Genomic DNA, 22,341 nt, shown 5'->3' on the forward strand with positions numbered 1-22,341 from the left:
GCCTTCCTCACAGCCGCGGTGCCGGGGTGGGAGTAGGAAGAGTCCGGATGTGCTGTACACCAGGGCTATGTCTAGACTGCAAGCCTCTTTCGAAAGAGAGCGTCTAGACTGCACGTTGAACTTTCGAAAAAGCGGCTTGCTTTTTCGAAAGAAAGCATCCAGTGAGTCTGGATGCTCTCTTTTGAAGAAGCCCTATTTACATTGAAGAACGCCTTCTTTCGAAAGTTCCTCTTTCGAAAGAAGGCGTTCTTCCTCGTGAAATGAGGTTTACCGCCATCGAAAGAAAAGCCGCATTCTTTCGATTTAATTTCGAAAGAACGCGGCTTGAGTCTGGACGCAGGGGAAGTTTTTTCGGAAAAAGGCTACTTTTCCCGAAAAAACCCCTGAGTCTGGACACAGCCCAGCTGTCCTCAGCTGGCACTAGGTGCCTTGCCATGGTTGCCAAGTGCCACGTGTTCAAGCAGCCCCTTGTGCACGAGGCTGCTGTGTGGCCGCACAGTGAACCTGCTCTTCCCCCCTTCCCTGCTGGCCCTTTCAATGGGCTGGACCGATCCACGTGAGGGCTGCCTGCCAAAGGGTGATGGGGGTCTCCAGTGGGGCAGTGTTAAAGGGGAGCTGTCCGGCCGGTAGGATGGCTCGGCTGCCCGTGGCTGGCGACACGTTCCTAGAGCCCAGGCTGGTCCCAGAGGGAAGGTGGCAAAGATGCCAGGACGCTGCTGTTGAGTCCGACTGGAAATGCCGGAAGAAGAGGAGGGCAGGCTGTCCTGCCCACCCAGCAGATTGGCATAGGGAGCTTTCGATCCGGGCTGGCAGGGACTAGGAGATGCCACTCTTGGTTGGCAGTTCAGTGGCCTGTGTGGAGTTAGTTCATGGGGCTCAGTCCGGTCCCTAGCGGACTAACCAGTGACACAGCGGCTGCCTTGCTGTGGGCTCGGCAGAGGGGCCAAGGAGCGGCCGGGTCCTGGGCTGTGTCTATTGTGGAGGTAATGCCTCCAGGGAGTGCGTTGCAGGGTGCTATGGGGGAGCCTGGCGCTGCTGCTGCCCTGCCCCATGTCCAACGGGGCTTCTGTCCCCGGGGCTGCTCACCAGTTGCCACCAAAGATTAGATCCACCTACCCTCACGCTGGCCAATGCCGCGCGTGTCTGACAGCCCCACCCCTTGACTAAATTCACGCATTGAAACCAAAAAAAAGGGGCACTTCCTCTTTTGCGGAGATGGAAAAGATCCGAACTTGCAGCTCGCCACAGCTCATTGGGCTCCTGCGATGATATCGCCACCGGGGATCTCTCTAGGTACATGGACCACGTTTTGTACCAGGGCTTTTGTCTCTAATAGGTTAATAGACGCCCTCTCACTTGTTCCAGATTGCTAAGGAGACCTCCGATCAGTGACTGCTTATACACCACCTGCCCTCTCTAGGGCTGCGCTTCCAGCCAGCTGTGGCCCTTGCTACTCTGCCTGGAACATGCTGATGACAGCGCTGAATGATTTAACCCTTTCTTGAGGGATCCTTCGTATAAAGTGTCGCTGATTTTTAAAGCCACTCGTGAAAGAAGTTAGCAGAGTCTTTAGGGCCATGAGGGGGACAGTTTTCAGTAGCTCCTGTTTAATGGCCCAGTGTGGGAAATGAACTTTTCTCTACCTCCATGCCCCTTGGGAAGTGTATGTGGGGTTGGCGTGGGGAAGATGCGCTTGTGCCTGGGGGGTAGAACTGCTCTTAGGGGCTAGGCACGTTGGCGGCTGCTCCGGGATGGAGCCGCTGGGCCTGGAGGGTTGGCAGAGATGGTCACTTCTTTGTGTCTCCCTCCTCTCCCCCGATTCTGCTCAGATGACCCAGCTGATGAAAGCCGCCAGAAGCGGCACGAAGGATGGCTTGGAGAAGACGAAGATCGCCGTCATGCGGAAAGTGACCTTCTTGCACCGGAAAGAAGCCCCAGGTAACTGGCGCGGAGACAGTCGGGGTCCTGTGCAAAAGAGCCGGTTTTTACAGAAATCAGATTCACACGTTGCTCAGGATTGAAGGCTGAGATTTGATCACGGGCGCTGGCTCAGTAAAAGTCACAGGCAATAAAGAAAAATGACCCGTCCATGACTTCCACTAAAAATACCAATGGCAAAATGAGGAGATCAGGTTCACACTGACGAGGATACAGATTCAGGGACCGCTTGGAAATCCGGGACTCCCCCTGCTGCTCCCTACCGCTGCAGGCTGAAGTCACGGAAATCAAGGAATCCATGTCTTCCGTGAAAAAATCGTAGGGTATGTCTACACTACCACCCTAGTTTGAACTAGGGTGGTAATGTAGGCAACCGGAGTTGCAAATGAAGCCCAGGATTTGAATTTCCCGGGCTTCATTTGCATCTTGCCGGGCACCGCCATTTTTAAATGCGGACTCCGTGCCGCGTGTAGCACTAGGTAGTTCGGACTAGGCTTCCTATTCCGAACTACCGTTACTCCTCGTAGCCACACGGCACGGAGTCTGCACTAGCGGACATTTAAAAATGGCAGCAGCCGGCTTTATGCAAATGAAGCCCGGGAAATTCAAATCCCGGGCTTCATTTGCAACTCCGGTTGCCTACATTACCACCCTAGTTCGAACTAGGGTGGTAGTGTAGACATACCCGTAGCCTTGCTGACGGTAGGGGGCTCGCTGATTTTTCTGTGATCGACTTACGCTTTTTGCTCTGTAAACTACACGCTCACTCTGTAGGTTCTTGAGAAAATGTTACCCCTTCTCTAGTGCAAGGCTGTTCAGTCAGAGACTCCAAGGGTACGTCTAGACTACAGGCTTTTGTCGACAGAAGTTTTGTCAACAGATACTGTCGACAAAACTTCTGTCGACAAAGAGCGTCTACACTACATTCAGTTCTGTCAACAAAGCAAGCTGCTTTGTCGACATGGTAGTGTAGATGCAAAGGACAGTTTACATGCAATAACACCTTCTGTCGACAGAAGGCGTTATGCCTCGTAGAATGAGGTTTATAGCGGTTGACAAAACTGCTGAGTTCTGTCGACGTTATGTCGACAGAACTCAGTGGTAGTGTAGACGCAGGTATAGTTTTGTCGACAAAAGTCCACTTTTGTCGACAAAACTCTGTAGTCTAGACACACCCCAACAGTGCAAAGGGGTTGGGAAAACGCACGTCCAATGTTTTTGTACGATTTAAAAACTCATCCCCAAATCCTTTTTCTATTTAGCTTTTCTAAAACCTTCAGGACTCTCAAGGGGTATGTCTACACTACCCCGCTAGTTCGAACTAGGAGGGTAATGTATGCATACTGCACTTGCAAATGAAGCCCGGGATTTGAATTTCCCGGGCTTCATTTGCATAAGCGGGGAGCCGCCATTTTTAAATCCCCGCTGGTTCGAACCCCGTGCAGCGCGGCTACACGGGGCTCGAACTAGGTAGTTCGGACTAGGATGCCTATTCCGAACTACCGGTACACCACGGGGTTCGAACCAGCCGGGATTTAAAACCAGCGGGGATTTAAAAATGGCGGCTCCCCGCTTATGCAAATGAAGCCCGGGAAATTCAAATCCCAGGCTTCATTTGCAAGTGCGGTATGCCTACATTACCCCGCTAGTTCGAACTAGGAGGGTAGTGTAGACATACCCAAGTTGTAAATGGCAACCTAAGGCCATATGTTAAAAACACCCTTAATCCAGGGCCGAGGTTTCTAAAGAACCCTGCTCCGAAGTAGATGCTGAAAAACGGGCCAGGTTTTCAGACAAACTTGGGTTGAGTGTTGTGCTCTTCTGAAAACTTTTGCGGGTCTCCGCGGGAGCTGGTCATCTGGCCCCGACTCTGACTGGGGAGCATTTGAAAAATCTGTCCCCACAGTCTTTTGAAAACCTGTCCCCGAATGGCCCAAATGTCTGAAGTGTCTATCTGCAGTAGCAGTGGAGGGTGCTCTGCACGCTTTGGGGAAACCAAGACAGATGCTTTTGGCCTGAAATGTGATTGTTTAATCTCATTTTTTAAGGCTAAAAATCACATCCCTGTTTTATTTCATGTGTTGCTTCTGCTGCTGCTTCTAAATCAGAAGAACAGGCTGGGGCAAAAGCGCCTGCTGGAGTAACGAGTGTAATTTTGTTGGCCGGGTCGGCACTGCTGCTTCGGAGAATTTGGCCCTTCCTGGCTAAATTGGGCTCTTCCCCCTTCGGCCACCTGGCTCTGTTGTAATTTTGAGTGTTGCTGCTTTACTTCCATGGAAACGACTGTACCAAACCTTCCCCTTCCGTTAGCCTTTCGGTGGCATGTGAGGAGAGAGGAAACCAGCTAGTTTGGGTGGCAGAACCGTCGTTTCTCAAGGAATGGGAGGAGAAGCCCGAGCGAGTGGTGGCCCAAGAGCGGGATGTCGCTGTGGTCTTTGAGAGGACAGCACATGGTTAAAGCAAATCACGCTCCTCTTGGAGGAAAACAAAGACCTCGCCAAGGTGTTTCCAGTATGGTGAGGTCTGGTGGGAAACTTCAGGAGTCCAGAACATGCACTAAGCACCACAAAGCATCAGATTGAAAGTACAACCGTCCCTTGCAGCCTCAAGTCCCCTCCTCTTCCTAGAATAGCAGCTCTTTGTACAGATCATCCTGTAACCCAGATCCCAGAACTTACCCCATTCGTGATGGGTCAGGGACAAGTGCTCACACGGAGAAGTGCCCTCAGGGAAGTATTGCTGCATTTCAAACTTTTTCAGTGAGTCTTTGCAGCTGGGGCGGAGGAAGGGCCAGCACCGTGCGGCCAGCCAGTGCTTTGTGTGTCTCGGTGGGGACTTTTCTGTTGCAGAGGTGTTGACATTGCACAGTGCCCCTTGCAGGCCCTGATAAACCCGCATGTCCTTAAATCAGGGATACGTAGTAGGGCTGGTCAAAAATGTCAATCACCCTTTTTTTTCTGGTGGAAAATAGGATCTCAGTTTTGGCCAATTGCTTGACATAAATTTTTAGTTTCTGTTGAAATGGTGCATGGCTTAGTAATGGAAGAAGCCCCATTTTCTCATCAGCTTTAATATTTAGTTCCACCCCAGAGAAGATTGGTCCCAACTGGCCTTCATGGACAATGGCCTTGGGGGATGGGAAAGAAGTCGATTTTGCTGAGCACTCTTGTCTTCCAAAGCATGCCGATCTGTCAGGCTACGTCTAGACTGCAGGCTTCTTTCGGAAGAAGCTTTTCTGGAAGAGATCTTCTGGAAGAGCTTCTTCCGAAAGAGAGCGTCCACACTACAAAAGCGCAACGAAAAAGTGATGTGCTTTTTCGAAAGAGAGCGCTGTGATTGTCTGGACAGAGTGGCCACCAGGGCACCTCTGTTATTTCCTGGAGTTCTTTCGAAAGAACGGTCTTTTCTGCGTCCACACACGCCTTTTTCGGAAAAAGGCTTCTTCCTCGTAGAATGAGGTTTACTGCTGTCGGAAAAACCCTTCTGTTCTTTTGACTTTCCGTCGAAAGAACTCAATGGCAGTGTGGACGCAAGTCATGTTTTTCCAGAAACACTCTGCAGTGTAGACGTACCCTCAGTGAGCTGTTACCCATTACATGGAGGGATTGAGGCCTTCAAACCCAACAGCGGGCACAAGCCACACCACTCCTGTGGAAATGTATCCTGAGCGGGATTCCTGAACTCAGACAAGCCTAGGACCGTAGGGCTAGAAGGGGTTGCATGGGCCCTCTTGTCTAACCCCTGCCAAAGAGCAGGTTTGTGGTATCTAAGCCCTCCGAGGCAGATGGCTGTCCAGCCTTCTTTGGAAAACCTCCAGCGAAGGGGCTTCCACCACCTCCCTGGGCCTCCGTTCTGTTGTCCAGCTGCTCTGACCATCCCTGGCTTTGTAAATCCCAGCCAGGGGCTATAGCAGTGTTTCTCAAATGTTTTAAGACCGAGGAACACCGAACAATAATTTTCTTTTAGGAGGAACACCAAGGATTTTTTGTTGAGGGGAAAAAAATGGTGGGGGAAGGAGCAGGGAAAAATTACTAAACAAACAAACAAAAAAAGGGTGTGTGTGTGGGGGGGAGTTATTGAGAAAAAAAAAATTGCCTACCCCTTTAAAGGCAGCCATTTTTAACTCTGTTGTTCTCCGCGGTACACCTCTGACTGCTTTGCGACACGCCAGTGTGCCACGGAGCACTGCTTAAGAAACACTGGGCTATAGAGAGGCGTCATGCAGGGGTACAAATAGCGAGGGGCTAGCTAGTCCTTGGCTTTGGCTGTAAGGTTTCATATTGGACTTTCCTTTCCAGTGGCCCATGCTGGGTTAGCAGGCTGGGCAGTGCGCGTTTACACAGAGCTGCGTGCACACGGGTCAGATGAGGCCTAGATTTGTAAAGGCACTTAGTCCCCTATTTCGCTGGATTTCAGTGGGAGTTGGGGACCTAAATACCGTTGGAAAAGGCTGGGCCTGTAGAACAGCAGAGAAGGGAGGTGCGAGGCTTGCCGATGGAGGGGAAGCAAGGAGTCTAGTCCAGCCAAACCGATTCTCTGCTCATGCTTCTCGTGTGATACAGGGAATGGGGGACACAGGCATGGGGCAGTGGAGATGGAAGAGGTGCGACACCCCCCATGCATTCCAGAGATACCAATGGGATTTCTAGAGTGTAGGAGGATTCCGGTCCGTATGCTCTGAACTCAGTCCAGTCTAATGAGACATGCCTGGCATAACGAGCGCTATGAAAGCTGCTGGGGCATAAGAAAGAGGCAAACCCCTTGGGGTCTGGTAGAGCAGGGTATGGGTACGTCTAGATTACACGCCTCTGCCGACAGAGGCATGTAAACTAGGCTACCGACATAGTCAATGAAGCGGGGATTTAAATATCCCCGGCTTCATTAAAATAAAAATGGCCGCCTGCGGTGTGCCAGCTAAGCTGATCGTCGGCACAGCACCCGAGTCAAGACGCTGATCGGTCGACAGGAAACACCTTTGTCGACCACTCCTGTAAACCGCATTTCATGAGGCATAAGGGAGCGGTCGTCAAAGGCTTCCCTTATCGACCAATCCACGTCTTGACTCGCGCGTTGTGCTGACGATCAGCTGAGCCGGCACAGCGTGGCAGCCATTTTTATTTTAATGAAGCGGGGGATATTTAAATCCCCGCTTCATTGACTATGTCGGGTAGCCTATTTTACATGCCTCTGTCGGCAGAGGCGTGTAATCTAGACATACCCTGTGGTCCACCCAGAGTATGGCTCCCTGGTATTTGGGGGTTGATTTTCAGTGTCCATTTTCTTCTCCATCTCCCAGAAGGAGTGCTGAGTAATGGTTAGAGCAGAGGGCAGGGAATCAGGACTCCTGAGTTCTAGTTCCAGACTCCCTGTGTGACCTTGAGGCAAGTCACTGCCTCGCGCGGTACCTCAGTTTCCCCATCTGTACAATGGGAATAATGTCTAACACACAGGTGTCGAGGGGTCACTTGCTGAATGCTTTGAGATTCACAAATGGAGGGGGTAGCAACAGTGCAGACCGTGCTGGTTATTAGCTGGGCCCTCTGTAGCGGAGCCTGCCCACAGGCATGGGGAGAGTGAGTTACTGTGTCTAAACACAGGCTGTGCTGTAACTAGAGAGCATCACGTGTCCTTTAGGGTCTTAGAGGATGATTAAATAGCAGAGAGAGGCTGGGTGCGGGTGTGGGCGGGAAGCACAGGATAATGCCGGAGCAGCACGTAGGGTTATCCGATGGGTGGTGGCTGAGGTAAATAGCTGCCTCCTGTCCAAGGGAAGAGCTGCCCTAGGTGACAAATCTAGTCAGGGATGAACCTGGCTGAATTCTGCCCCTCCCCCTCACTGTCCCCCCGTCCCCCACCATGGTCTCCGCAGGCTGCTACTGTCTGTGCAGCAAGGGGCTTGGGGGCCACTGCAGAGCCCTGCAACCTGGCCGAGAGGCTGCCGTGTCCCTCGAGAGCCGCCTCCGAGCCGAGATGGGTGCCGGGCCGACAGGATGGGTCCCCCACCCATCCCTGGCTGTGACGGCAGCGCTGGGCAGCTGGGTCAGAGCGGAGACAGCGAGCTGAGCCGCCCTTCCAAAATTAGGGAAAGAAAAAGGTCACTGGGGAGCTGCGAGCCAAGCAGCTGCTTGATTCCTGTAGCCTGCCGATCCCCTCGTTGCCAAGCTTCCCCCTCCCCGTCTCCGGCAGCACAAGCCCGGAGTGTCCCATGCCACGACTATTTATACCCCGTGCTTCAACCTCAAACCAGAATGGGAACTGGAGGGGGGGAGGGAGGAAAGAGGAAGCTGATGGGCAGAGCTGGTGGGAGAATGCAGCAGGCAGAATGTGGAGGAAACGGTACTCCATTGAAAGCAACGTTTTTATCAGCCCGTCCTCCTCCTCCTCCTCCTCTTCCTCCTCTTCGGTCTCTGCCTCAGGTAAGGGGAGATCCCTCTCTCTGGGCTTCCCTGTCTCAGGTTCTGCCGCCTCGGCTCCCCAAACTTGCTCGCTCCCCGTGTGGGGCTCGTGTCCCCCCCCCTTGCGTGGGCTGGCTTTCTGAAGACCAGCAGAAAAGGCCTGTGGTGTGCGGCTGGGACCGTTCTGTTCCGTCCCTTAGCAGGGTCCTGAGGCGGGTTGCGGCTTTTCTGTTTCCTCCCCAGTTGGCTGGCCCCGTTCGAGGCGTTTGCCTGGCTGACAGGGCTCTCGGCTCCCAGCTGGACTGGGCTGTCAGACCTCAACCGGCAAAGAAGGTGGCTCTCCCGTTCCTGCCTCCGCCAATTCCTCGGGCTGATTCCTGCAGCCCTGTGGTGTCGGGTGTCAGCTTTCTGGGGGCTCCCGAAAGTCCTGGCTCAGCCGAAGCAGTCGTGCAACACGCTGCTGCAGAGAGAACAGTGCTCTTCACCTTGAACCGGCTGTGGCTGAGCCCTGGCCACCCCTGCGGGCAGTGAACGTCTCAGTCCCGCATGACCTGAGTGCTGGGTGGGAGCAGTGTGTGTGTGTAGGGGGGGTGGGTACATCTCTGCCTCCGGGGAATAGCAAAGACCTAAGATGCATCAAGCTTCCAGGTTAGTCCTTGATGCCAGTAGGGAGACCAGGCAAGGATCCCAGGTGGGGGGTGCGGGCGAAGGTGGGGGCAGGCTGGCAGAACGCCGGGAATGCTGAGAGCCAGCCCTGTCTGCAGCCTGTGCGAGGCTCTGGGGCCAGACCCACGGTGCGGGTTGAGCTGAATGGTAAATGCAGCCTCCCCGTGAGGAGGGGCAGGATGTCAGGGCAGGTGAGCCATCAGGGTTCCAAAAAGAGCCAGATAAATTCACAGAGGTTAGGACCAGCGATGGCAATTGGGCAGGGCGGTAGGAACGGCGTCCCTGCCCTCTGTCAGAGCCTGGGAAGGGGTGACGGGAGAGGGGTCGCTTGATAATTCCCTGTTGTGTTCCCTCCCTGGGGCACCTGGCGCTGGCCACTGTGGGCAGACAGGACGCTGGGCTAGGTGGACCGTTGGTCTGAGCCCGTGTGGCCGTCCCTATGTTCTGAGGAGGCTGTAGAGGGCTACTGGCCCATGCCAGGTACTAGCCGTTCGTCCTCCGGCCGCGGCTACACTCTGCTGGGCGCGTGGCTCTGGTGTTCATTGCTCGTGCGATTTGTTTCCCAGGTGACTCCGAGGAGGAAGACATGGGCTTCCTGGAGGTCTCCGTCTCGGACGTGAAACACCCGCCCCCAGAGCTCGGGCCCATGCCGGATGGATTAAGCCCTCAGCAGGTCTGTGGCGCAAGTGGCTTTGCCTTCCCTGGCTGAACCGCGTGGGACAGGATGGGGGAGGGGATCATGTCTGGGGGGAGGGGGGGGCGCTGACCCACAGAAAAATCGGTCGGCGGCTGCATACGAGTGAGACGCAAAAAAAAATAGATCAGACCCCTCACTGATGTGGCCCCCGACTGAGGGGAATGACGCGCTCCATTTTCTCCTCATCCAGCCGAGCCTGGGGGACCCAAACTAGAAGATTTTGTGTGCCCCAGCCCCACGGGAGCGCCAGCACTGGCTCCCCAATACTGGGAGGGAAGCCTTGCGCCTCAGGGGCCGGATCCAAGCGAGCTGAGGGCCGCATCCGGCCCCTGAGCCTGACGTTCCCCACCCCTGTCCTCGGAGGACCTAGAAGTGTCCCCAAGGTCTGGAGCTGGTCTGCTCACGGCCTCTTTGCATGAAGGATCCCGATGGGGCTTCTTCTGTGGAGTTTCCTTCCTCCCCCCCTCAGCCCTCTTCCCCCCCAATCTCCCAAAAGGCTGAGTCTGCAAGATGGCTCCGTGTCACTCTGCCAGGCAGCGCTGTGAGTCCACAAAATAGCTCCGCTCCTGTGCAGCGTGGCACCGTGGCACTTGTTCCTCCCTCCCCCGCCCCTTCCCCTGCTGGTTTTCCTCCCAAACCCCCAGCCCGGGTGCAGCGTAGGAGCGGGGTGCCGGGTGTGCGGGGGAGGGTTTGCCCGCGGGTCTGACCCCAGGCCTGCCGTGGGTGTTGCAGGTGGTGCGGCGCCACATCCTGGGCTCCATCGTGCAGAGCGAGAGCAGCTACGTGGACTCGTTAAAGCGAATTCTCCAGGTGATGACGCACTTAAGCCCCCTCCCCCGAGCACGGCTGGACCGCAGCCTGCAGTTCTAATCCCCCTTCCCAGCTGTCCCCCGCTGGCTGCCCGCCCCGGTGCCCTCCCCGCTGGCCACCGCCTTCCCTGCCGGCTGCCCTCCCCGGTGCCCTCCCTGCCGGCTGCCCAAGCCATGGCCCCACTCCGCTGGCTGCCTGAGCCGCTGCCCCTGCCTCTCTGAGCCCGGTGGAGGAGCAGCAACGGGACGATGAGGGGAAACGGCTGGGGCGAGGCGGGCTGGGCAGGTGGTTTTAAAACCATCAAACCGCTTCACGGCCTGTGCTGCTGGATCCGACCAGCTGAGGGCCCTGGTGCTTGATGCTGGGGGAGTCGGTCCCTGTCCGGAAGAGCTCGTGGGGCGGCAGAGAAGCCCCCAGGCAGCCACAGTGAGGGTTCAGCGCAGTCCCCCGTCTCGCAGCTGGGGGCTGGGAAGGGGCAGCCAAGGCTGGGAAGTTCACGGGGGCCCCCAGCTCATTGTGGCTCCTCTGGTGGGCCCTGAGTGAGTGATCTAGGGTGGTGAGGGCAGGGGGAGGCTGGGCCAGGCCGCTTTAAACCCTCCTCTGGGGCCTCCAGGACTACAGACACCCCCTGATGGAGATGGAGCCCAAAGTCCTCAGCGCCAGGAAGTGCCAGGTGGTTTTCTTCCGCCTCAAGGAAATCCTGCACTGCCACTCCATGTTCCAGATCGCCCTGTCCTCCCGCGTGGCCGAGTGGGACACCGCAGAGAAAATCGGGGACCTCTTCGTGGCCTCGGTAAGAGGCACTTTCTAGAGCGAGGGGAAGGAGCGTGGATCCACCCCAACCCACGGCCCTTTCCCACGGCCGGGGCAGTGGGGGGGGGTCAAGAGCCCTGCCCCCGGCAGGCAGTGACGTAGGATACAAAATGCACCAGTGTCTTCTGTCAGTGTCCCTCCGTCCGGACCTTCCCAGCAGCCCCTAAGGCCCCACGCCCCTCTGCCGAGTTTCCACCCCACTGGCTTCCGACGTGGGTCCGCTGGGAACTGGACGGAGCTGCCCCAAGCGGTGCAGGTGGAGGGGGCTTGACCTGCCGGGGTGGGGGAGATGATACCGTGGCCACGCGCCTCGGCCACAGAGGCGACTGGAAGGATCTCAGAGCAGCCGCCAATGAGGGGAGGCCTGGCGGAGCACCCTTAGACAGTGCTGCTTAGCGCGATCCAAGGGGGCAGTCCACCCCCCCCCCACGAGAAACGCTTGGTGTCCTCCAGCCGCTTTCAGGCATCGGTGTAGTAGGCGCCATCTCATGCCCCGTGGTTGGCAGCCAGGCAGATGGCTGCAGCACCGTGGCTATTACACGGCCCTTCTGTCCCCACGGTAGCCCAGGCAGGCTGGGGGGCTCGCCGGGGCGATGGGGGGCGGGCAGGTGGGCTCCCATGGCTCAGACTCCTTGCAGCAGCTGCCAGAGGCGAGCGAGGCTCCGGCGATCTTGTACGAACTCTGGTACCTCGCTCGGAGCCCTGCCGAGGCCGGGTGCAAGCCCAGATCTTGGTGGGGAATTTGAGATCGCAGTCTTCTGGCCTAAGAGCGAGTGGTCAGCTGCCCCCCATTAAAGTGGGAATACCCCCGGACTGCTCTGCGGTGTGGGGCAGACCCAGCACCCCTCGTGGTCTGTGTGTTGGGGGTGCCCTCCTTGCAGGTGGAAACGGAAGCTCTGGGTGTCTGAATGCAGATGCCTTAGGCCAGCATGAGGTGGGGGCGAGAGGGGGGGCAGGTTTTCCGGCTGCGCTGCTGGCGGTCTGCAGGGAGCTGGCCACGTTATGTGGCGCTGGTGACGAGACACTGGATTTGACTCTCCCCTCTCTCCCGCCTGTCCCATTCCTTGTGCATGCGCCAAGTTTTCCAAGTCGATGGTGCTGGACGTGTACAGCGATTACGTGAATAACTTCACCAACGCCATGGCGGTGATCAAGAAGGCCTGTCTCACGAAGCCCGCGTTCCTGGAGTTCCTCAAGGTCCGTGGACGGGGGGGGGGGGAAGGACGCGTTGGTGCTCTCTGATGCCCTGCCTGCGGGGGGCCCGGCTTGCGGCTGGGCTAGCGCGAGGGCGCCCGTTTCCCGGGAGCAGGCAGAGGATGCAAGAAGGCGCCTTTCAAACGCTGCTCGGTGACTCGCCGGCTCCCAGGATTTCCCCGCTCTCTTGGAGGCCTCTCCGCGCCCAGGGTTGGGTTTGCAGAGCCGGCTGCTGGCCCGACGTGGGCGGGTAGCTGCTCCTCCCGCATAGCCACACTGAATGACGCCAGCTTGCAGCCCCTGCCAGCGGGCCCGTACCAAGCCCTTGCCAAGTCCCCGTGTCGTCCTGGGGCGTGGATTCCCTCCCCAGAACGGCAATGCGGGAGCCGCCCGCTCAGTGCCACCCTCCTGATCTCTGCGATGCCAGGGTGATGCGATAGACCTGGCCGCAGCCCATTCAGACCCGACCGTGCCCTGCCCATCCCTTCGCATCCCTGCGGTGCATTTGCCAGGCTCGGCTGCTGACCCTGCATCTGGGGGGAGTTTGGGAGAGAGGGCCCAGAGCGACCGTCTTGCTGCCCATGCAGGCCGCTGCAGGGCCTGCGTGAAGCCGTGCTCCGAGCAGCGTGGCGGGGCGGGTGGATTCGTTACTGCATCTCTGCGGCATCTCCCTGATCTACCGGGGAGCGCGGGAGGCGGCCGGGGAGGGAGGGATGAAAAGGGAATGAGCCTGGGCTGGAGTGGAGCAGTAAAAAGCCCCAGTCCCACCCAGATCCGTGGCTCGGGGAGGCGCGGGGCAGGGGAGGGAGCTGACGGCGCCGGGCTTTCTGCACCGGGAGCTCCTGCCTGAAGTGCAGGGGGCAGTGGCTTGTGCCTGTCTCTACAGAAGCGGCAGATGACAAGCCCCGACCGGGTCACGCTCTACGGGCTGATGGTGAAGCCCATCCAGCGGTTCCCTCAGTTCATCCTGCTGCTGCAGGTACCGCGCCCGGGAGAAGAGGCAGTGGGCCGGATTGGAGGGCTGGGGGGATGGGCACCGTCCGTCTGGTCTCTTGAGTCTGCCCCGCAGCTGGGTGGCTCCACAGGAGTCAGCAAAGTGAAGCTGGTTTCACAGCCGCTAAGGACCAGTCCTATGAAGGGCTCGAAATTCAACCTGAATTCCAGGCCCAGGGGCAGGAGTGGCGGAAGCTCCCAAAACCTGGGGATGCCACCAGTGCCCAAACCATGGCCCTGCCCCCACAGTCCCACTCTCTGCCCCTCTCTGCCTCTGAGGCCCCATCACCCGCCCTTATGGCCAGTAAAATGTGATGGGACATGCCCCCCCCCCCGCCCCATTTGGGTGCCTATCCCAGAGGTTAGCCAGGGCTGGCCTGCTCCCATCGTCCGGGGTGTACAGGAAAGTTCCCATTCAACAGACAGATCCTGCTGTCAGGGCCCCCGAACTCAGCCCCGTGGGAGAACAAAGCAGCAGCATCTCTTCCTCCTAGGTCTCTGTGCCCGGGAAGTATGAAGCCGCCCGGCGAGGGACCAGGGCGGGGCAGCTGTCTGAGCATCGTGGGGATGCACTTTGTGCCTGGGGGGAAGAGTCCAGGGTCACCGATCACCCAGCTGGCCAGGGTGGTGGTGGGGGGGATAAAGAGCAGAAAGTGGCCCTACACTGTGCGTGGGCGTGTTCGTCCTGAGCCGTTGCTGCTCCCCAAGTCTCCTCGCAGGCCAGGCCCGTGTGAAATCCAGGGCTGACTTGTTCAGAGGGGCTGGTTGGGAGCGGCAGCTCCTCGGCACCTGTGCAAATCCACACCCCGGGCATCGGGCTCCCGCGATGATCCCCTCGCCACCTGGTAATGGGGTTCCTCCTCCCCCCGCAGGACATGCTGAAGAACACCCCGAAAGGCCACCCGGACAGGCTGTCGCTCCAGCTCGCCCTCACCGAGCTGGAGACGCTGGCGGAGAAGCTCAACGAGCAGAAGCGAGTGGCCGACCAGATGGCCGAGATCCAGCAGCTCACGAGGAGCGTCAGCGACCGCAGCAGCCTGAACAAGGTGGGGGCCTGACTCCGGGTGGGAAAGTCCCTTCCCGGCTCTGCCCACTAGAGGACAGTGTGTGTATGTGAATAGCTTGGGGGGCCCTCCCCCCATCCCAGCTGTAGCCTATGACAGAGCCGGGATCGATATGGCCTTGGGTGGCAAGGGGCGGGTCTCTGCTCTCCGGACACACGTGCTCCGAATCCCACGCGTCCTAGTTGTGGGCTCTGCCAGGTCGAACTGGAGCCGGGTGTGTGCCGTTACTTGCTGCCAGCATCCCCGCTGGGGCGGGGCGGGAGGAGGCGCTGGCACGGGGAGATCAGACTAGCTCCCTGTGACTCTGCTCTGCTCCCGTGGCTGGGGTAACGGAGCAGGAAATCACCGGAGAGCTGAGCCCCCCGCACACGGATTCTGCCTACAGCCTCCGTGCGGAGTAGACAATCTCCCGGGTGGGGTTGTGGCTGACTTGTCTCGCGGCCAGAAGAATTCCTGAGTCTTTCTCCGGAGATCCACGACGCTGTCCTTGCTGCATTCCGGCTTCCAGTGCTAGGACCAAAACCTCTTCCTTCCTGTATCCTCTTCACCCTTCCCCTGACGTCCCTCCCCTGTCGCCTGCTGGAGTCGCTCGCTGGTTCTGTTTCAGCCCCGCGGGTCTGCCCTCTGCCATGTAACTGCACCAGGTCTCTGCAGCCTGGGGAGGGACAGGGCGGGATGCCACAAGGAGACCCCCTCCGAACCGGCCGCCCCCGGGTCCTCTCTTCTCCCGGCCCCACCGGCTGCTTTGTCTGCTCCACTCCTCTGCTCAGGGCTGGCAGGGGAACCGGGAGTGTACTGCAGCCAGCCTGGGACATCTGGCCGGACTGCCGGCTTCTGAACACATCTCTGGAGCCTGGAGGGTTTGACCCAGAGGGGACTATGCTCGCGGCTCTGCCGTGGCGACTCCTCTCTGAAAAAGCCACCTCAGACTGTCTTGGCTGGCATCTCCCTGGCTGTCCGCGCTGGGGCCCTCTGCCAGGGAGCCTGGGCCCAGGGAGCAGGCAGCCTGCTGGGGCACGCTCCCCGCCCAAGGCTGGATGGAGGCTGTGTCTTGTTACAGGGATGGCTCTGTTCTCAGAGGCACCTGGAACCCATCAGTGTTTGGGGACGGGGGTGTGCCTGTGGCGTCGGACAAGCTCTCCCTTTACAGCTCGCCCAGACAGACTGGCCCAGCCGAGGCCTCGGTGTGTGGCTCCTTGGCCAGCTGTGCGGGGGCTATAACCCGTGTGAGCGCTCGGGGGCCGCTCTGCTGCCCGGCCACGCCGTTGCAAACGCTGCTGAGAGTGGAACAGGGCAGGGGCAGGGCCGCGGTGCCCAGCGCAGAGGCCAGGCAGAGCCCGGCGAGGCTGAGCGGGAGATCAGAGTGCAAAGAGAGGGAGCGTGTGGGCCAAGTGGGGGCGTAGGTGGGAAGAGAGTGCGGAAGGGAAGCCCGTTGTTTCCCCAAGCAAAGCAACCCCCCCCCCCAATAGCCTGGGGTTCTATATCATGAAGGGAGGGCAAGCGGGTGCCTCAGAGGCCGCGTCGGGCAGCCTGGGGGGTGGGCTCGTCTCTCATACGTGTCCTTACGGCGGGGCGAGCCTGGCCTGGCTAGCTGCCACCCAGAGGCTGCAGTATTTCTTGGAGTGCCTCTGGTTTCCCGAAACCAGCGCGTCGGAAATTCCCCCCTCGCCGTGCACCCCCTGAGAGGAGAGAGGCTGGAACGCAGTCAGCGCGATTTCGAAATCGCCGGGGAAGGGCGTTTGCAGAACATCCTGTGGCTGAGCAGTCCCGTGGGGCTGGGCTGGCACGCCGGGATGCGATCTGCTCTGCAGAGGAAATGAAAGCGAAGGGACCGATCCTGCAGAGCTGGGGATCAGAGGGCTCCGGGGCTCGCCACCGCAGGTTTTAAAACACAGTGTAGACCTACCCTCCGTCATTGGCTCCATCCGCTCCCCCCTTCCCCGCAGCTGGGCTCAGGGACTCGGGGAGCAAGGAATAAAGTTCTGAAGTGCCCCTGAGCCGGGTCCTGCTGGGTGTGGCTCAGTGTGCTAGTGCTGTCAGGCAGCGGAGTCCTGTTGGATAAAGCTCTGCACAGGAGAAAATTGCTGTACAAATCTGTAACCCCGGCTGTCTCTGCTCTGTGCAGCAGGACCGCTCAGAACTGCTCGGCAGAACTCAGAGCCTGAAAGCCCAGGCTCCCTGAGCTAAAGGAGAAACCCCGGTAGCTGTTAGCAGTATAGGGCCTAGGACACAGAGCGGAGCCGTTCCGATTCCGGTCAGCAGGAAGCAGAAGAAACCCCGGTAGCTGTTAGCAGTATAGGGCCTAGGACACAGAGCGGAGCCGTTCCGATTCCGGTCAGCAGGAAGCAGAAGAAACCCCGGTAGCTGTTAGCAGTATAGGGCCTAGGACACAGAGCGGAGACGTTCCGATTCCGGTCAGCAGGAAGCAGAAGAAACCCTGGTAGCTGTTAGCAGTATAGGGCCTAGGACACAGAGCAGAGCCGTTCCGATTCCGGTCAGCAGGAAGCAGGAGAAACCCCGGTAGCTGTTAGCAGTATAGGGCCTAGGACACAGAGCGGAGCCGTTCCGATTCCGGTCAGCAGGAAGCAGAAGAAACCCCGGTAGCTGTTAGCAGTATAGGGCCTAGGACACAGAGCAGAGCCGTTCCGATTCCGGTCAGCAGGAAGCAGGAGAAACCCCGGTAGCTGTTAGCAGTATAGGGCCTAGGACACAGAGCAGAGCCGTTCCGATTCCGGTCAGCAGGAAGCAGGAGAAACCCCGGTAGCTGTTAGCAGTATAGGGCCTAGGACACAGAGCGGAGCCGTTCCGATTCCGGTCAGCAGGAAGCAGGAGAAACCCCGGTAGCTGTTAGCAGTATAGGGCCTAGGACACAGAGCGGAGCCGTTCCGATTCCGGTCAGCAGGAAGCAGGAGAAACCCCGGTAGCTGTTAGCAGTATAGGGCCTAGGACACAGAGCGGAGCCGTTCTGATTCCGGTCAGCAGGAAGCAGGAGAAACCCCGGTAGCTGTTAGCAGTATAGGGCCTAGGACACAGAGCGGAGCTGTTCCGATTCCGGTCAGCAGGAAGCAGAAGAAACCCCGGTAGCTGTTAGCAGTATAGGGCCTAGGACACAGAGCAGAGCCGTTCCGATTCCGGTCAGCAGGAAGCAGGAGAAACCCCGGTAGCTGTTAGCAGTATAGGGCCTAGGACACAGAGTGGAGCCGTTTCTGATTCCGGTCAGCAGGAAGCAGGAGAAACCCCGGTAGCTGTTAGCAGTATAGGGCCTAGGACACAGAGTGGAGCCGTTCCGATTCCGGTCAGCAGGAAGCAGGAGAAACCCCGGTAGCTGTTAGCAGTATAGGGCCTAGGACACAGAGTGGAGCCGTTCCGATTCCGGTCAGCAGGAAGCAGGAGAAACCCCGGTAGCTGTTAGCAGTATTGGGCCTAGGACACAGAGCGGAGCCGTTCCAATTCTGGTCAGCAGGAAGCAGTCATGCACACGCGTGATGAGCTAGGATGTTACCGTCTCTCCCTGCTCCTTTAATAAACGTCCTCCTTGCTCCTTTGCCTCTGCAGCTGCTGAATTCAGGCCAGCGCCAGCTGCTGCATTGTGAGACCCTGACGGAGACGGTGTACGGAGACCGGGGCCAGCTGATCAAATCGAAGGAGCGCAAAGTCTTCCTGCTCAACGACATGCTGGTGTGCGCCAACATCAACTTCAAGTACGTTGGCGGCGTCCGTTTCCTCTGGGAGCCCCGCTGAACGGCTGCCGTACGTGTCCCCGCAGCCCGGGGGCATCTGCAGGGCTCCAGCGCCAGGGCTCCAGGCAGTGAAATCCAGCTAACAAGCGCAGGCTGACCTTTCTGAAGCACCACTTCAGTCCCGCCTCTGCCAGCTCTGCTGGGATTTGGCATTTTTCTTGGCAGTCGTTCTAGCAACCTTGGGTCACATGGATCCCTGGTGCAATCTCAGTGGCTTTCGTGGAGTTACACAGGTGATCAAAGATGGCCCCTTTTGACTTGAAAATACGCCTTGGATTGCACTTTCCCAGCACTGGCAAGTTACCCGAGAGCTGTTGCAGAAGAGCTCTGTTATCTGCCTGTCTGGCTCGGTACATTGCCAGCCGCTGCTGCCGTTAGCTGCAGCAATCTAGGCTAACCTACCACCTGCAGCTGGTCTGAGTACTCTCTCTTGCCTGCATCCCAGCGCATCCTGTCCCTGCAGAGCACTGCCCTGGGCTCCCGTCGGTCATAACTAGCATCCTAATCTCGTTTTACCCATCGTTGTTACAGCCTCTGGCTATGTCTAGACGACAGGCTTTTGTTGACAGAGGCTTTGTCGAAAGATACTGTCGACAAAGCTTCTGTCGACAAAGACCATCTAGACTACATCCAATTCTGTCGACAAAGCAAGCTACTTTGTCAACATAAGAGTGGAGACGCAAAGGACAGTGTAGATGCAATAACGCCGTCTGTCGACAGAACTCAGAGCTCAGCTCATTGTCAGCACAACGCGGCAGTCAAGATGCAGCTTGATCAACGAGGAAAGCCTTTGCCGTCCGATCCCTTATGCCTCGTGAAACGAGGTTTACAGGATCGGTTGGCAAAGGCTTTCCTCGCCGACTGATCCCCGTCTTGACTGCCGCGTTGTGCCGGCGATCAGCTGAGCCGGCACAGCGCAGCGGCCATTTTTATTTTAATGAAGCGGGGGATATTTAAATCCCCGCTTCATTGACTATGTCGGGTAGCCTATTTTACATGCCTCTGCCGGCAGAGGCATGTAGTCTAGACATACCCTTAGAGTCCAGAAGAGAGCAACCGAAAGGGCTAGAACACATTGTGTGAGGAAATGTTCGAAGGACGGGACGTGTCTCGTTTTGAGAAAAGAAGGCTGAAGGGCAAACAGGACAGCGACCCCGTATGAACCACGAGGAGTCCGGTGGCGCTGTAAAGACGGATGTTTATTTGGGCGCAAGATTTTGTGGGTCAAAAACACTTTGTCAGTTGACCCATAAAAGCTTCTGCCCAAATAAATCTACAACGAACATGGCGACCGCTCTGAAACCTTATATCGGGGCTGGGAACCGGATGCGGCTCCTGGCTTGTCTGGATTGGGCCCCCAAGGCTGAATCCAGCCACCATCGCCAATAGGCTCCCCGTTGCTGGAGCAAACAAAATCTCCTAGCCTGGGTCCTCCGAGGCTCTGGTGTGTGAGAGGAATGCGAGGAGTGTCTGTCTCCTTCTAGTCAGGGGCCATCTCAGAAGGGAGGGGGTTGTTAACTTTTTGAGGGGGGCAGTTGTTTGCTTCTCACTTGTGCGCGGCCTCTGACTGATTTTTTTCTGTCGGTCAGCGTCCCCCGTCCCAAAACAGGTTCCACGCCCTGCCTTATATTGTTGTCAAGAGGACAGCGATCAGTTGTTCCCCGTGTCCGCCAGGGCAGCACAGGAAGTTATCGGCTTTTTTTTTCTTTTGCATTCTGGGAGATTCAGGTTAGACCTTGGGAAAGGACTTTTCTGTTCTCAGGACAGTTAAGCACTGGAGCAGGTTAGCTAGGGAGGCGATGGAATCCCCATCGCTGGAGGTTTTTTGGAATGGGTTGGACACACCTGTCAGGGATGGTTTTACTTGGTCTTGCTTCAGCCTCCGGGGAAGGACTCCTAGCTCTACACGTCCATCGTTCTGTAAGTAGCCTGGTTTCCAAAGTGCTGAGGGCCGACTGAAGACCCTGATTGTGCATTTTGGCAGCCGACCAGGGATTCATCTAAGGATACAGATGGTGTCAGCGCCGGCATTTGAACTCAGAACTCCCTGCTTTCCAGAACTACTAGCATGAGAGCGAAGGGTAGAAAAAAGTAGCTGCAGTATCCAGGGAGGGAGCAGCAGCTGAGGACTTGCATGACATTATGATAATGACCTTTGTTAATCTTCTCTCTTTCCAGGCCTGTGAGTACCAGGTAGGCTTAGCACATGGTGTGGTGGTTTTGCCCCGTGCGGTGGGGGTGCAGTTTTATGGTGGAAGGAATTAACATGCTGGTGCAGGGCGTGGAATGCAAGTTTTGAAGCAGCGGGGCGGGAGCTGGGCTTGCAAACTTTCCTGCCTTTTTCTGGTTTGGAGGTGTCCTCCTAGCATGACCTGACTGTTCCCTCCTGGTGCTGCAGAGTTCTGGCGTGGCGCGGGGTGGTGAAGGTGCTGCGGTCATGTTTTATGAGGGAATAACAGAGTTTCTCCCTCTGTCTGCAGAGGCCAGCTGGAAATCAGCAGCCTCGTGCCTTTGGGCCCCAAGTACGTGGTGAAATGGAACACTGCCCTCCCCCAGGTGCAGGTGGTGGAAGTTGGGCAGGAGAACAGCGCGTACGACAAAGACAACGTGGTGATCCAGAACGTGGGAGCCAAAAAACACGCGCCAGCCAGCCAGTCGTCCCACAGTGAGTAACCGCTCGGGGCGCGGGGGTAACGCGCCAGCTGTGTGTGCTGTGTCTTTCTCTAGCGGCTGTTCCCACAATATAAGAACGAGGGGTCACCAAATGAAATTAACAGGCAGCAGGTTTAAAACAAACAAAAGGAAGTTTTTCTTCACTCAGCGCACAGTCAACCTGTGGAACTCCTTGCCAGAGGATGCAGTGAAGGCTAGGACTTTAACAGGGTTCAAAAAAGAGCAAGACAGATTCATGGAGGTTAGGCCCATCAATGGCTATTAGCCAGGATGGGTAGGAATGTTTTTCTGGAAGTGGGTGACAGGAGAGGGATCACGTGAGGATTGCCTGTTGTGTTCCCTCCCTCTGGGGCAGTTGGCATCGGCACACAGGATAGTGGGCAAGATGGACCTTTGGTCTGGACCAGTGTGGCCGCTCTTATGTTCTTATTGTCCATGGCTTGGAGTCTTTACAGTGAGACAGAGAGGAAGATGTGTCCTAGGTCAGCCATAACCTGAGTCTGATGTGGGGATTACTGGGGAGACTCAGGGTGAGGCTGTAGCCACATGTACGGGGCTGCTGCTTGCTCTTCTTCCCCTCCCCCTTGCAATCGGGGAGCGAAAGGATAGCACAGGGGGTGGTTCGCCTCCTTGGTCCCTCCCCTCCCCAGGCAGGAGCAAGAGGCATGCAGTCAGGTTGGATACTTTCCCCTCCCTGATAGTGAGGGGAAGAGGAAGCAGCGTCCTGGTATGTGCAGTTGCGCCCCCTTCCTCCCCCCCTGCGCGCTCCCAAAATGGTGTCCTTGGACTCAGGCCAGGACTGTGCCCGAGTCAGGCAACCTCTTAGCAGCTGCGCAGTGCATCTCCGGCGGCCAAGACTCGTGGCTCAGTTTGGTCCACTGGTTGGCTCATTCGTTTCCCCGGCGTGGGAGCATGGTGCGAAGGCTGAGCCGTACCCCCTGCTTCCCAGGGGTAAGGCTGATGGGCCTGGGCCCTCTTGGCCTAGGGTGTCTGACAGGCAGCCCGACGCATCGGACTATGCTGCCCTAGGAGCTCGGCTGCTAGGCAGTCCAGAGGGATGATGGCCCAAGGGATCCAGGGAATCCGGGCTCAGAGGGCGCGTGAGTTTTGGCCCTCGGGCAGGGCAGGGCTGGGTAGCCCTGGCCGTGTCTGCGCTCAGCGTCCCTGTGCCACCATGTAAACGTACTCCAGTCTGGATGCTAGCGCCCCCCCGCTCTTCTGTTCCTCGGCAGGGCCTGCCAGTGCTACGAAGGGAGAATGCAAATTTGCTTCCCCCTGGGACCCGAGTTGGGATTTGGAGCCATATCTTCCAAAGTGGAAGGTCAGCTGATCATCCCACTCAGCCCCTCTGCCCGCTA

At 57.6% G+C, this 22,341-nt stretch overlaps 1 protein-coding gene across 34 annotated transcripts in view; it reads left to right on the plus strand.

Moving 5' to 3' along the window:
* The window catches only part of ARHGEF10L (Rho guanine nucleotide exchange factor 10 like), a 247,907-nt gene that overhangs the window by 114,148 nt on the left and 111,418 nt on the right, over positions 1-22,341 (plus strand). For 30 of the 34 annotated variants that reach the window (XM_075906164.1, XM_075906178.1, XM_075906145.1 and 27 more), the window contains 10 exons: positions 1,830-1,938; positions 9,566-9,672; positions 10,429-10,506; positions 11,120-11,299; positions 12,400-12,516; positions 13,400-13,492; positions 14,379-14,552; positions 18,126-18,271; positions 20,489-20,503; positions 20,791-20,975. In XM_075906164.1, coding sequence (XP_075762279.1) covers positions 1,830-1,938; positions 9,566-9,672; positions 10,429-10,506; positions 11,120-11,299; positions 12,400-12,516; positions 13,400-13,492; positions 14,379-14,552; positions 18,126-18,271; positions 20,489-20,503; positions 20,791-20,975 — 1,204 coding nt within the window. Of the gene's footprint in view, positions 1-1,829; positions 1,939-7,121; positions 8,355-9,565; positions 9,673-10,428; positions 10,507-11,119; positions 11,300-12,399; positions 12,517-13,399; positions 13,493-14,378; positions 14,553-18,125; positions 18,272-20,488; positions 20,504-20,790; positions 20,976-22,341 lie in introns of those variants that run through there. The other 4 variants (XM_075906175.1, XM_075906177.1, XM_075906179.1 and 1 more) reach the window with 3 other exon arrangements.

This window comes from Pelodiscus sinensis, chromosome 23, assembly GCF_049634645.1.
Source record: "Pelodiscus sinensis isolate JC-2024 chromosome 23, ASM4963464v1, whole genome shotgun sequence".
Classification (NCBI taxonomy): domain Eukaryota; kingdom Metazoa; phylum Chordata; order Testudines; family Trionychidae; genus Pelodiscus; species Pelodiscus sinensis.